Raw genomic sequence first — 15,628 nt, forward strand, 5'->3', positions numbered from 1 at the left:
TGCACATGCCCTTATATGCCCCCGTGGGCTCCATTGTGCTTCATATTGGCCCTAAATTAAAATACGTGTGTGCATATTGGGAACACTTTCGTATGTATGCATGTTGAACTTCTTTCGCGCCCTGCGTAGTCAACTTTGCAAATAGGAGGTGCAGAAAAAATGCTGCCTCATGCCCAATCAGCAGTATGACTCAGCAAAAGTATGTCGGGATGCACTGATTAGGAGGTTGTAAGTAGGCCGGCCTTAAATCAGAAGTGTGCCTGTGTGGGATCAGATTCTGGAATTCTGGAGGAAAAACCTCTCGTCTTACTGTCTACCGCCTCTACCAGCAGCCTGGCTCCATGCCTTTTTGTGTTCTACATTACGTGGGGCACTACAAACCAATGATATCTCTCATTGTGGTAGAAGGGTACCTGTTTGGTTGAGTGTGTTTCCTTTGCGAGCAGAAGATTGTTTGGTTGAGTTCGGAATGCAAACCACAATGAGCCATCTGTTCAGAGCACTTCATCAACAGTCATGCTGCACAGAAGGTCCCTTTATTAAAATAATTGCGTTGCATTTACAGTAATTATTTAATCAGACACTATTTTAAACTTACATCATGCCAGATTTTGCTGAAAACACAAGTCAATTCACAACATATAATAATGTAGTGGCAGTGATCACACACCGATCACAAGTCCCACCTCTCTCTCTCTTACTTGGCACCTCATATACGCATCACATCTAACTCAAGACACATCCTTTCCATACACGTATTCAATATGTGTATGGGGTAAATAAATAATACATATGCCAATTCATATTTCGAATTTTTTAATTGCCATTTTGAACAACTTATTTCCTACTGATCAATGAAGAATGTACATGTACCAAAATGCATATGAATACTGAACGCTATCACAGACTCTCTTCAACAAACATATTCTATCAGAGCCAGTCACGTCGGATTATGTTACGTCTACTGCACATGTTTTGGAAATGTGTGAGATCTAAACAGATTTTTCCTCTGATTAATAATATGATAATGAGTTCAGATGTTGGCACTGGTCATCACGCCTGCAGTGCTAACCACCCAACCATCCAAGGAGCCTGGTTTATGGACACAGAGGTCACCTTTAAAGTATGGCCAAAATGCTGAAGCTAAAGAAAGCACAACGCATGCAGCTAACATTTTACACCCTTGCTTATCAACACTTTCCATCCCAAAGTTGATCATAGTCATCATCAACCATGTTCTGCCCACTGCTAGATGAAGGCCTCATCAGGCTTTTACCATCCCTTGATGCCGCAATCCATTCTCTCCTGCACTAGAGCAGTGGTCATCCGCTCAGTCATGTTGTCCACTTTGGTTGCCATTTTTACACCAGTCTCATCCACTTCCAGTGATGTCCTATTGAAGGCATCTTACTTGCATTCACAGTTTTTATTATATCTCTAATTTATGTTTGTTTCCTGATCCACCTGTTTCTCTTTTTGTATCTCAACGTAATTCCCAATTTACATTTCTCCCCACTTTGTGTACATGTCCTTTGTCCGTGTCCCATGTTTCTGACCGATGTGTCACTGCAGGTTATATGCATATCTGGTACCAGATGGCAATTCACCACTATTGATAGTTATAATGAGCTTCAAGTAAATTTAAATACGAATTATAAAGCTGTGGGGGACTCTGTAAATGACAGTTGTAATTATTTGGCTGATTATATCATTTGAATACCTCCCAAGAATTTTCAAAAGGGAAAATATAAAGTGCGTAAAAACAGCGGTGCACTGCATTACGTTAATAACTACAATGGTAGTCACCTGAGAATTCGCTTCATATTGTGCAATTTCGGCTTGTCAAGTGTGTTGCAGCTATTGATTTGAATTTTATGAGAGCAGAGAGGAAAAGGAGCGATGCTCATAGAGGTTTCCCAAAGTTGCCACAAATTGCACACACCTCGGATGATGAATGTGCAGTACTGATAATTTATCTTTTTTTTACTACAACATGACATTGGGGGTTGAGGATGTCTGTCCGAATGCATGTGCAAACCAGGCAGGGAAAATCTAGACGTATTGAAAAAAAATGCATCAACCTTCACTACAATAATTGTTCTGATTGATGTTGTTACTGGTCTAATTGGTGACTTTTTTCAGCATTTATAACCAGCCATGCAAAATACTTTGAAAATGCATTATGGCTTATCGTAGGTTTTATTTTTGTATTGTTTAAGAAAATTCATGAGACATTTCACAAATGAAATGAAACAAGACCCATAATTCGTAACAAAATGAATGAGTTTGGTGTTATCATTAGCTATAGTCTGTTTGCTGTTGGATAAAGGCCTCACCATGCAGTCACCATCCATCATAACCCTGTGATGCCACAATCCATCTCAATTTTCACACATTAACTGATGAACTGATCCTTCATTCCATCAATGTGTTAATCATCCTCTTGGGCATGTTCTCTCCTTCACAGGCCCAAGTATTTATATATCTGTTATAGTTGTCTATTGTCTAGCGACTCAAGCACTGCGCCATACGCCCAGCAAACCTACATTTGTTTCCTGGCTATGTATAACAGCATCGGCAAGAGATAACTGAACCGGTGCTGCCCCTGGCCCTGACGCCACCATTAGCCCAGCCACACTGACCAGTTTGTTGGAGTATCGTTGAACTTGTCATATAAAGCTTGCTCGCAAACCCCGTGACCAAAGAATGTGGTGCGGAAGACTGCATCTGTCGATGGATAGACAGTGCTGTCGAATTCTACATTTTATTTTGCGAGCAAGCTTTATATGACAAAGTATTGCATTTGGATAAATTTTTTCCAATTTAAGTATCTTCGGCTGATTAGAATTTAGGTGGTTTTAATGAATGACCCTACATATGTTTTTCATCATCTTGAAATGGTAATTTAGAAATTATGCATTATGATAAAATTTGCTTTTTTGTGTGAGTTTTTTTTGTGACAGCATATATCCCACATAACGTATAATCGATGCTGCTTTAAAAATCCCAATGGGGTGTTTAATTTAAGACATTGAAATCAACAGCAGCTGGCTGGCTTTGATTATCCTCAGCTTTAATTGTAATTCATGTACATAGATTGCCTATCTGCAGAGTTTCACATTTAAACTTGTCGTGTTAATCTCCAAAGATTGTAGATCATAGAGAAACTTAATTCTCCGGTCTAGAGCTCACGTATTGATGTGTCAACACAAACCACTGGCTGTATATAAATAGGAAGGGCTATTCCCTCGTGTTTTATCATTGCTTATTACCATGGATGAACATGTCAGTGGTTCCGAGGCAAGATAACAAGATGCTCTAGAAATGTCTAAATTAAAAGAAAGTGAATTTGTTTCTGTATGTTTTCAGAAATGTCTAAATTAAAAGAAAGTGAATTTGTTTCTGTATGTTTTCAGAGAAAAACATCACTTTATTTTGTTTTGTTTTTCTATAAACGTAGGTGAATTGCCTTTTTCCAGGCATTGTCTGTCTTTATGAAAATAATCCTTAGTCTTTTTTTTCATGACGTATCTGAAAGCCAAAATAAAGGTAAACCAACCAGATCTAAAGGACAATTATAACATCAACATTTTCAGCTCATGTTCTCAAGGACTTACTAAAAAACATCAGCCAACTGTTTTATATAAACTAAATTAACCACATTTGTAGGTTTCACAGAGCATAGACTTTCCCCGAAAGTCCCCTTCATGCGAGGCATAAACCCATGATAATTAATTTTACTCCATTCCAAACGTTCTTTTCTATCATGTGCATCAACAGGTGCTTGTACACAGGCATGTCCACGTACACTTGCACCCCGTGCTCTCTTTCAGCCCCCCCCCCCTTCCAATACGTTATCATGTGCAACAACAGTGACTTGCGCACACTTACACGTTGACGCCTACGAGCACCTCGTGCCCTCTTTTAGCCCCGCCCCCCCTCCCGATACGTTCCATTCATTGGCTACCACATTCTGATAAGCTCCCCCCCTCTCCTCCCCCTTAACTTGTATTTAAGAGCTTGCATCTTGATTCCCTGCCTCACTTGATGCAGCAAATCTGGCTGTGACGGTCCCACCTGATGACGGAGACTTGTGTTGCCTCCGAAACGTCGTGATTTTTATTTTATTTTTATTAATTTTAATTTTATTTTTTACCTACGTGACTTTACCGAAAGAACTAAGAGTACGTAACATTGTTATTTATGCACTAAAATGTATTAACATGCTGATCAAATCACCTGAAATTGTGCCGATGTTTCTAAGATCTTGGAAGCTCAGCAGAGTCGAGTATGGATAATGTAGAGGTGTTACGGAGGGGGTGTTATAGAGTTGATACGGATGGGAAACAAACACACTGGGCGTGGCTATGTCTGTACGCGAGCAGGTGCTTACATCAACGTCCGTGCCATTTTGCCTGGGGCACTAATACAGCGCTGAGATCCCCCACGGCCCCACCCCTCAGGGGGGAATTGCTATATAAGGCGGTGAGCCAGAGGGCTCGGGGTTGAGTGTTCAGCTTTAACCAGAGAAGCAAGAAGACCTGCTAGATAAGCCCTGGGACTCCCTTGGATCGCTGTCCTTCTCAGGACCGACCAAGGCGTGGCCCCAAGAGCCCAGAGCCGATGCTCTTGTAAGAGCCGGTCTGGGAACTCAGGGTGCCGTAATCCCAGCTTAACCAGGGCTGGGTTAGCTAGCCTCCCCTAGCCCGATAGTGGAGGACCTAGGAATAGGCTAGCTGTAACATAGGTTGTCGATCTCCCAGTTAGACGGGTGGAGGGGCCGATACCCCTCCGAGTGTTGTATATCTCGGCCTGTAGATACAACTGTGTTGAATAAATAAGTGTGCCTCCGACTACGTCGTCCAAGCCTCCTTGAACCACACTACAATAATAATAATTGGATGGGTGGGTGAACAGTCTTGTGGCCTTGTTTGAGGATGAAGGAGGCATCTGAACACTCTGAGGGGGGTGGGGGGTGATGCATGACAAAGCCAATGTTTATTTAAACAAATATTAAATGTTAATTATAATGAGACACACTATGATCTGCACAGCTTGAGCCTTAAGGGTAACACTATTTCTCCTAAAATAAAAACAGGGCTCTACCTTCCAAATTATAAAACAGTAGAAAAACTCTTTGGTCAGTAGTTCTCCTGCTGTGTTTGCTTCACCTGATGACGGTTGCTTGTTTGCGATCAAAACGTGACTTTACCGAAAGAACCAAAGAGTATGGATTCCTGCAGTCACGAAAGCTTATATATTCAGAGCCCAGCTCTAAAGTGGTGACTGTGGTATTCTGCAAGCATTTCAATAATTCAAAGCACAGCAGTGATTAAACCCTTTTTTATTTTGTGAACACGTGAGTTTTTTTTTATATGAGTGTGTTATATATACACGTGTTTTTAATACTCCCACTGGTTTACAGAGAGATAGGAATGGGATTAAGGAAAATTAGAAATTCATGAACCACTGCAGGATCCTCATCGGAGTTATGTTAAGCTAAGGAGAAATTAATATTTTAAATATTTGCATAAAAAGTAGGTTATCAGAATTACCTTCAGGACAGTGTACTTAGCTTATATAAAAAGACACATACCAAGCAATTGATATCGTGTGCCAACCAAAATTAGTTTTTTTTATTTTACCCAAAAAGAAATGGCCGTTATTATTTTTATTTAGTTTCTGCGTTGTTAAAGTCGAAGTTTTCCCACACTGCTCTCAAGTCGGTGGGTTTAATTTAATACGCTTTGCTCTTTGCTTAATCCTCTTTCCTTGCAGCTGTCTGGCCTTTGCAGAGGCTCTTCAAAACAACATCGTATGCCTATGTATGGCTACGAGGAGACTGAGAAAGAGGGCTTCTTCTTAGTGCCAAGGAGTTGACATAAGCTGCTGGGATTATCATTTTTACCCATTTTGTCAAATATTTCCAAAACGACAAAATAAACAGCAGCAGCAACAGCACTTTCCTAATCATTCAGTTTTGTTTACCAAAACTGTTACACAGATGCATATACAAGCTACTGGAATGTGAATATAACGTATGCTAGCAATCTATTTTGAAAAAAATAGCAAGTCAACCGTTTACTATGGATTAGGTTTTACTTTTCTTAATGGTTAAGACTCTAATCTGAGATCAAGAAGATAGAAGCCACTTGATTAAAATATAATTTGTGGCCAGGACACTTCTGAAAAAGTTCAGTGGGCTTTACCTGGTGAAATAAAAATCTTTAGCAGTTTTAACAGTTGCTTAAGGATGTAACCGGGAATTAAGCTCCTCCTCATGCCTATTCAGGCTGGAATTCACTTTCACCTTTTCAATTTCCTCTTAATATAAATGTAAAGGTGCAACTCTGAAATTTCTTGCTTGAACTACCACTAGCAAATTAACCTCCACTGCAGGGAGCTCCAGAGAGCCCCTCTATAGGGGTATTTGGCCTAATCTTCCTAACTAGCTAGACATCTTCGAAGAGGTATGAGCCCCCCACACTTTACTGCATCACACACGATCTGCCGATTCACCAATTTGCTATGCATCCATTTATACTGCTGAGTGGACAGCGAGGATTTTAGAATTTTGCCCATTGCTTAAACTGCTGTGCCAGGAGTTCAAACCGACAACCTCTGGATTGCAAGTGCAGTGTGCTCACCATTACACCGTGGGCATCGTTCATTTCAATACAGTTTAACTACAAAATATGCATGTTTGTTCCCTTTTTCTTCGTTTTACAATGTTTTACGAGTCAAATGATTGTTATTTTATGTTAAATTTAGTCCATGAACAAGCCTCAGTTATTGTTTATGCTTCATTAATCGATAGTTACACTGATCATATGCATGGGGTGTTGGTACATCGAATACATTCCAATATCAAATAAATGTTAAATGTTCGTTAAACAAATCCTTGATAAGTGTATGTTTACTCTGCAGTTTATATCTTATAGGAGAAATTATTTTTAAGTTTAACATGGAAATTAAGTCAACATTGTAAGTGTACATCCATTTAAAGTTTGAACAATAATAGTTGGAACAAGTGAATTCATAAAATTGTAATCGCCATGAAAGAATAAAGGCAAACTTAGAATATGTAAGTTTCAATAGGTGCGAGAGTAGGTAGTCACATTTCATTCAAAGCATTATCATTGATGTGGATACTATGTGTTATATACCATGGTAATAAAAAATGAAGTATGTTTAATTATGGATAAAGTGGGCATCAGACGAAAACCTAAACAGGATAACATTGAAGAGCTGGGAGTAGCCCTGTCTCAATTATTATTAATATTTGAAATGCAGTTGTTCTGCTCCGATTTTTATTAGATTTTGTTAATTCTGTATTCAGACATATTGCTTTTTCATGTCATGTTGATGAACCAACACACTCTGGCAAGTGAGACTATCCTGGTCTCTTATACGCAATACAAATGAAACATACCACAATTTTAAGTACAAGTGCCTTACAACAGTAAACTTATCCGCAATAACCAAAGAGATTGTATACGAATCCGGTGAGCTCTGAAGATGTTCAATTTAATCATGAGATAATTCATTGCTTTATTTCATATTCTTCTGAAGTGCTGTCGGTAACCTATGGCATTGTCTTGTGCTTTCCAGCTGAGTGTGGTGGGAAGATACAAGGAGCCACATCAGGAAGGATTCTTTCACCAGGCTACCCTGCCCCATATGGACACAACCTCCAATGCACATGGGAAATACACGCCAATGCAGGCTATACAATCAGGTCAGACTGATTTTACAAAATCAATTTTAATCTGGAACACGGCCAACCTTTCTTTGTTCTGTTGGGAAAGTTATGCAGCCACCACTTTGCAATTATACAGCTTCACCCCCCTCACGTTGGCTTTGCTTTTATCTTTTTTTTCCTACTGGCTGCTCACGCTTGTTCCCTTAAAGGAAGAGGAGATCCATGCCGCTGCTTTTGTTGATCTGAATCAGCAACAGAGAAGGCCACCTTTTGAACAGTGTTTGAATGGAAATTGATTCGCCGTCTGGAAATTCCGTGGAGACAGACATATACTGTATAATGCACATCTGCATTTAAATAAAACATGATCTATAAATAAAATCAGTTCTCAGATGCCAAACAACTTGTTATGACAGGGGGGTGAAATATCAATATGTTTTACATGTATGTCTTTGAACAAGAAAACCACATGCCACCCGATATTAAGGCTACAAATGTATAAGCACAAGAGCCATCATTTGTGTCATCACATTCTCACTTGTGCCAGACAAAGTACACCTTAAGTCATATGGACTGTTGGAGCAAGTGCTGTTTGCGAACACAAATTAAGGCTGCCACAGCCATTGACCACGTGCTATAACTAGCAGCACACCCATCCGCTTTTGTCTTCTTAGTGCCAATCTTTAAACAGCACAATGGCCATTATTTATAACTGAGTTGACTTAGAGGCCCATAACTCTATGGAATAGTACTATCACTGAAGCTATTTCATGGATAGGAATTTAACCTAAGAAACCAGGTTTGCAGTGTGTTGCACCAACCAATGCACGACTACTGCAATGACAAAGATCCACCGATTTAGCATCAATATACTGTTTGGGCAAGTGCTGTTTGCAAGTAGCACCTATGAAGGCCGGCACGGAATACGAGGGGGTGGGTGGATAACACCACTACACACTCGGAATACGATTTTATTCATGTCCAGAAAATGTATAATAATAACCAAGATAATAAATACGAATAAATGACTAACAGACATTGATATGACATATCACTAATTTGGCAGTGCTGTATTATTTAATGTGTTCCATTGCATTTGGTTAAAACATAAATAAGTGGTGGAGCGGTGGCGCTGCTGTTAGCATATTTTCTATGAATTGAGCAACCTGCGTTCGGGTTCGGTCTCGACCCTGACGCCTGCTGTATTATTGGAGTTTGCGGTGTCTCTCCCCCCGTAGTCGCGTGTTTTTTTTCCCCTTCACATTTCAAAAACTTGCAATTAGACTATTTGGCTGCTAGAAATGTCCACGTGGTTCAGCTATTATTTGTGGCTGAGGTCGCTTCCTGAAAACAGCTGCATAGCTGAGTGGTAAAATAATCAAATGAATTCCCACCCACGGCTAACATCAGTGGCACGTGATATTTTAACCAGTCCTGGGGGGGGGGCCTTCACCCATTTGCACTGACCAGTGTAGTATGGTCAAGCAATACTCGAGACCAACGTGGCATGGGGTGACCTTCATCCAGCAGTGCATAGACAAAGGGCTGTACATTAGTTTTACATGACAGCAGTTATACATGATGTGTGTCTATATGTACAAACATCCTGTGTGTAACCATTTTGCCATATCCAGATTTAAGGGCATTTTTTTAAATCTTAAGTATTCCGGAGATTTGCCATGCATTTTCTGATTTCCATAGGGGTAGAACATCACGTTGGATTATGCCCTAGCTATCCAAAAACACATCTGCCATGGTTTTCCCGGGAGAGTACATGTGCTATTAATGGTGATAGTGTCAGGGACTATGTGTATGTGTCCACTGCTTAATGAACTGCGTTTAACCCAGTGTATTCATGAAGAACCACACACAGCCCACAGTACTCAAGCACTCCATGGCACAGCTCTCTGCAGGAGAAGTCCTCTGAAGATGACCGTTTAAAAACATTCAGTCTGCTGCAGGGTGCCAACAAAACCATTTGCATCTTAAATGCACCCATTGTTTCGTGTTGTTACCGTGACAGCCAGTGGAAGACAGACAGACGAACCTGGAGAAAAGTAAAATCGCTGAGCATTGTAAAGCATTGTTACCATCCATGGTTAATTGCTGTAGTATGTGTCTGTCTTCAATGATCATTATCGTCAACGTAATCATTTATTTATATCGCGCCTCCCTTGCAGCACATCTTGAGATGTCAGAAAAAATGGGCATTTGAGATAATAACACAATGAGGAAGGGAATGGAGATCAAAAACTATGTTCAAAAAACGAAACGGTATTGATAACATACACAACAAATAGATCGATCGATATTTTTTTTACGTGACAATATCACCCTCAATAAAGTACGCATCAGTGCATATTACAAGATAACTGAAACAGAGTATAGAACAACAATGAAAATGATCAACATTTGAAAACCTAATCTGTGCTTGAGGGTGCTCCCTTTTTCACCACTAATTTGAACTAGTCAGGAATCATTGTGTGTGTGTATATGTGTCAGTGTGTGTGTGTGTGTTGCACAAAGATATTGCCAATCGTTATTTTTAACGTAGTTTGCATCTTTTAGAGGTTTTTTTTGCAGCTTAACGTGTGTACTTAGGGTGATAAATCAACTTCCCCAGAATGGAAACAAGGGTTTCTGAGTGTGGTGTTGACCACACAGCACCACCTTGCGTTGCTAATCACACTCGTGCTAAACATTTCTTTTTAGCATCCACAAGTAATATCATAAAACACAATTAGTTGTGTCTGTGTGTCGGTGCAGTATATACTGTATACGGCATTTGAATGTTTGTTTGCCTATGGATGCTTTAATCCGTTTACCGAATGTCCTGGAAAATATTAAAGTTTTCCAGGAACATTACAAGTGTCCACTCTTTTTCATTTGTGGACTAAATACCACTCAAGACAATACAATTACATGTAGTTCTCCCCCCTTCCGATACTGTCAAATAGTCTTCTTCCCATGCTATGTCCTGTTTTTTTATAATAAAAAATGAAACTCAAAGAGGTGGCAACACAAACTGCAAAATATTGCACAGACCGTTTTATGGTCATGACAGCGAAATTATGAATCGGCCACGCTGCTCTGATGTGTGCAAGGCACTCGAGCCCCCTTCGTCTTTTGTACAAAAAAACTGCTGTCGATGAGTAATGGGTGGCAGCTGTTCTCGTGCGCTCTGCGTGTGCTTCGCGCATGCACTGCTTGTGCTCTGCGTGCGCTTTGCACGTGCCCTGTGTGTGCTCTGCGCGTGCTCTGCCTGTGCACTGCTTGTGCTCTGCGCGTGCTCTGTGTGTGCCCTGTGTGTGCTCTGCGTGTGCTCTGCACGTGCTCTGTGTGTGCCCTGCGCGTGCCCTGCGCGTGCGTGACTGGATGTGTGGTGGACCCCACGGGTGCAGCCTCCACTTTGTGGTGTTCGACACGGAGGCGGCACACGACCTGCTCAAGGTGTGGGACGGGCCCTCCGTGCCCTCCCAGGCCGGGGTGCTGCTCAAGGAGCTCAGTGGCTCCGTGCTGCCCGACGACATCCACAGCTCCCAGAGCTCCCTCTCCCTGCACTTCCAGTCCGACTTCTTCATCAGCAAGACCGGCTTCGCCATACAGTTCTCATGTGAGTCTCCTCATCCAGCGCTCACTGAATCACTCGCTCACCAGCAGTCAGCCATCTCCGTATTACTCTTCTTGTGCTACTAGCATGGTTACTGTTCCCGTGAAATTCACTCACTGATCTCTCCACCCATGCTGCATATCATCCGTGGTGTGTTCAACTACCGCGTCGCTCGACTTTGGAATTGCTTCTCATTGTCCCTTTTCTGAAGTTCGTTCAACTATCGTCAATAAAAAAAACTCTCGTCTATTATACCTTTTGTTACACATTCTTAACAACCCAATCTCACTTTGCCATTTCAACAGTTTAATTTCAAACCAAATCCAATAAACCATTAAAATATAAAATAAAAAAGAACAACCAGCTTTCCTATCCAAATGCCATCTCCAATTGATTGTATAATTTTAGATTCTCATAGTAAATATTTACACCGTAGTTTATTCGGCAATTTTTACGTGCAGCGGAAAAAGAGTCATGCGAGCTAATTTTAGAGGTTTTAATACGAGAAATGAATTTTACATCAATTTGATGATGCTATCGTACCCGCCAAAAGCACATTGGATTTCGACAACGGAGTAAGGGTTCCTTATTTTTATCAGTCTTCTGCTAATTCCGCTCTTGACAATGTGTGTCAATCGATGAACAAAAGAGCACAGCATAATACTATTTTGTGTTTCTGGGCACAACTTTTAACCAGATCAGATACAATAAAAGCATTCCAGAAGCAACTTACCCAGTGTCCTTTTATTTAACTCAATTGTACAACAAAGCTCCCTGACAGCTTGTAAAGTGATTTATAGTGCTCATATTTGAAGTTCATGATATCTGAGATAATCTCTCATAGTGTGTAAAGATACACAAGCAAGCCCAATACATGTGGGCTTGCCACATTGGTGTATTTAAGATGCATCTCATGGCTCTTATATAACATTTTCTCAACAGATCCCATTGTTGAATTAATACTTGTATAATCCCAACGTGGGAATATTTACAGAGTAGTGGGAAGCCCATTGAGATCGAGTTACTTTGAAGGCTCGCGGGTATCACCTTAACCCCCCCCCCACCCCACACTGACTTCCGCAAGCTCGCATTGCCCCCCTGCACACACCGCTCCCAAGTGACACGCAACTGGCCATTTTATGATTTAGAATTGGACTTACATCACGCACTGGGTTATTGTTTTTTTTTATTACAACAAAACGCGAGTCCAATACAACACGCCGAAAGGTTCTAATGACAGGGTACCGGAACTTCGCAACTAGCTGTCCTGGCGCAATGGGACCAGGCGAAAGGTAAACGACGCACTCGCTTATTGTTAATAATCATGATAATAATCAGCGCCGGGGACAATAAGCCAAAATAGTTGGGCAAAGGTCTACTTATATATTTATTTTTGGGAATATCGACCTCGCTAGCATAAACTACATATTATAAGCTTTTAAATGTGCCACCTCATTGCAACCTTTATATACAGTTTGCCTTTAGAGGCTAATCCCCCTTTTCCTTATGACGACCGCTTGTGTTGCTATCGAAACGTCATGGCTTTTGTTTGTTTTTTATTTTAAAAAATTCAGGCCACAGTCTACATTATAGACTGCCAGTACACTCACCGAGGTTAAGAACCAGGCTACAGTCTAAATTATAGACTGCCAGTACACTCACTCCGATTAAGAACCAGGCTACAATATAATGTTGTATTATTTTTACATGCATTCACTTTATTTTTATATTTCTATCTACGTGACTTTACCGAAATAACCAAAGAATATAATTGCTGGAATTTTTAAAGAGTTCTACAGACAAGCAGATATAATGCATTCAGCTTAGCTGTATATATATAACAGATTAACATTTGCATCCCTATTTCATCAGCCGATTGTACTTTATGTATGGTCTATCTCAAATGCTGAGTGATTAAGATTGGAGATTACTCTGCATTATTAGTGCAATGGATGTCTTTGTTCGTACCACACGCATAGGTCACATCACGTGTAAAGAATGTAAGCTTTGATTAACCATCTGCTAGGAATGTAGGAGGACAATAACGTAAGAATTGAAAGCGTGACACGAGTGCATTCTGTCCACTTATCAATTTGGACCGGGGCTCAAATTTAATCTGATGACATTTAACTTCCTGGGAAAATCATGCCTTTTGCAATGCAACACAGTGTGCAGTTTGTATTCCTTCCATCTGTATTTAATGCCCATTTTATTTATTCACGAACACTTGCATTATACCAACACAATACGCGAAGACCCTGCAGATCCATTTCTTGCTAATCCATGATGAGGAATTAAATTGAAGATTAAAGTAGAAAGGTAGTAATTTATACCTCCGAATCCAGCAATCATAGCAGTTAATGCAACTTGTTTTGTTTTATTTATCTTAAAGGATTTGCCATGTACAACTTCATCTCAGCTTTATTCCCACCAAATTCTGCTCCCCATCCAAAAAGGTTGAAGTCACCCAGCAAGGCCCGTTCGAAACACAAAATGCAGTTCTAAAGAAATGAGTTCACAATCTATATGTAAAAGTGCATGGCTCCAGTGGCTTAATAATATCGCAAGGAAGAGCGTTCCAGACGGCCACAAAAGCGCATCTGAAAGCGTGCTATGCAGTGACTATTTCTGTTCGATGGCCAGCCAAAAGCCACTGCGAGGATGACCGGGGTGTGGGGGGAGGGTGTTGTTTAACCACAATTGACCACCCTGGCTCTGTATAGGTCAGTGAAGGTAGCACGCGTTTGTCTCGCTTATTGCTGAGTATGGTACCGGTGCCCCTATCTCCTGTCCAGTATTGCTACTCACGACTTCAGGATGCACGGGCTTCTTCACCGCGTCAAGGCAGCGCTCCGTTGAAGACAAAAGCGTAGCTTAGCTGGCAATTCTGCCAGTTTGCCGCAGCTTTCAGAGTGCGATTTAACGCTGCTTCGTTTAACTCAGCTGAACCTCTAATAGATAAGAACGATGAATAAAGTGTCAATAACGATAATTTAGAAGTGCCTTTGTGCTGGGATACGTCTCCATGCTTGCCTTGGCAGTGTTTGACAAAAAGATAATCATTTGCCTTGGTGTAATGCAGCCGCTGTGGCCAGAGCTTGCCGTGATCCCGGCGTGCCAACAAATTCCACGCGGAGTGGAATGGGCAGAGAACCTGGCAACATCATCACCTTCCAGTGCCAGCCTGGGTACCAGCTGCAGGGTGAAGCCACCATCGTGTGTATGCATGGGGAAAATCACTACTACTGGCAGCCCGACCCACCCACCTGCATAGGTAAGGTCCCCGTCGCTCACACACCACACCAATAAGTTGAATGCTTGCATTATGTATCTCACTTTCCTCTTGATAGCAGGTCAAGTCAAAGACAAGTGAATTCATAGGCATCGACCGTTTGTGGAAATTTCACATTGCTATTGTGGGGGCAAGACTGTCCACTGTTGACCTCACGAAGTGCTTCCCACGTTACTGGCTCCTGAGGGAGGATGGCATGTGTCATCAACCAACCAGGGTTTGAACTCACAACCTTCCAATCACCAGCCACTCGCTCTAGCACTGAATCTAACACAATGACGTTAGCATTGTGTTAGATTCTATCCATTAGAAATAATAATAGCAATGTTTTTTAGCAAAATGTCAATGTATTTGGAATCTGTGTGCACAAGTGAAACACTGTTTATGTTTGTTTGTTTCAGCTTGCTGTTAAGAGTGCGGATCACATACAGCATAGTCTGTACATGCATATGTATTATTTATTAATGCAGCGGCCGGGCAGTTGCAACAGTGGTTAGGGTGCACAGCTTGCAATTAGGAGGGTGTGAGTTCCCAGTCGGGGGTTGACGCAGCCCGTGATCTCTTCAGGGTCTATTAAACAAGCACGCACTGTGTGGGAAGTCTTACAGATACTCTCACTGCCGCTAAAGGAATGTGGAATTTCTACCATTAGCTGAAAATAGGAGATCGGTGTTCTAGCCAACGCCTGTCCTGGTTTTCCAGGATAGTCCATCTTTGAAGTAGCTGTACTAGGATATATATATGTATTTCTGGGGCATTACAAGTTATGGCTATTGTCAGTTGTATAGTTCTCCCCTCTTCCTATATTGTGAAATATTTTTCTCACGAGATATATCATTCTCGGAGACACTGGGCCCACATCATGTGTCCCTCTCACCTCCTCTTTGGCCCTCGTTACTACCTCATCGGGTCACGTGTCTTCTCGGGTTCACTCAGACTACCACGTCCTCACCCGACCTCTCTCCCTCGCTGTCACCCGAACTATGCCCCCTAGGGGCCCTTCCGTTCCGTACTCATCCCGGTG

At 41.4% G+C, this 15,628-nt stretch overlaps 1 protein-coding gene across 1 annotated transcript in view; it reads left to right on the plus strand.

Moving 5' to 3' along the window:
- Positions 1-15,628, plus strand: part of LOC144717850 (CUB and sushi domain-containing protein 3-like) — a 449,456-nt gene that overhangs the window by 337,185 nt on the left and 96,643 nt on the right. Inside the window, exons 26-28 of the mRNA XM_078593564.1 lie at positions 7,612-7,738; positions 11,104-11,315; positions 14,395-14,586. Coding sequence (XP_078449690.1) covers positions 7,612-7,738; positions 11,104-11,315; positions 14,395-14,586 — 531 coding nt within the window. The remainder of the gene's footprint in view (positions 1-7,611; positions 7,739-11,103; positions 11,316-14,394; positions 14,587-15,628) is intronic.

Source organism: Lampetra planeri, chromosome 4 (assembly GCF_965212315.1).
Source record: "Lampetra planeri chromosome 4, kcLamPlan1.2.h2, whole genome shotgun sequence".
Lineage (NCBI taxonomy): Eukaryota > Metazoa > Chordata > Hyperoartia > Petromyzontiformes > Petromyzontidae > Lampetra > Lampetra planeri.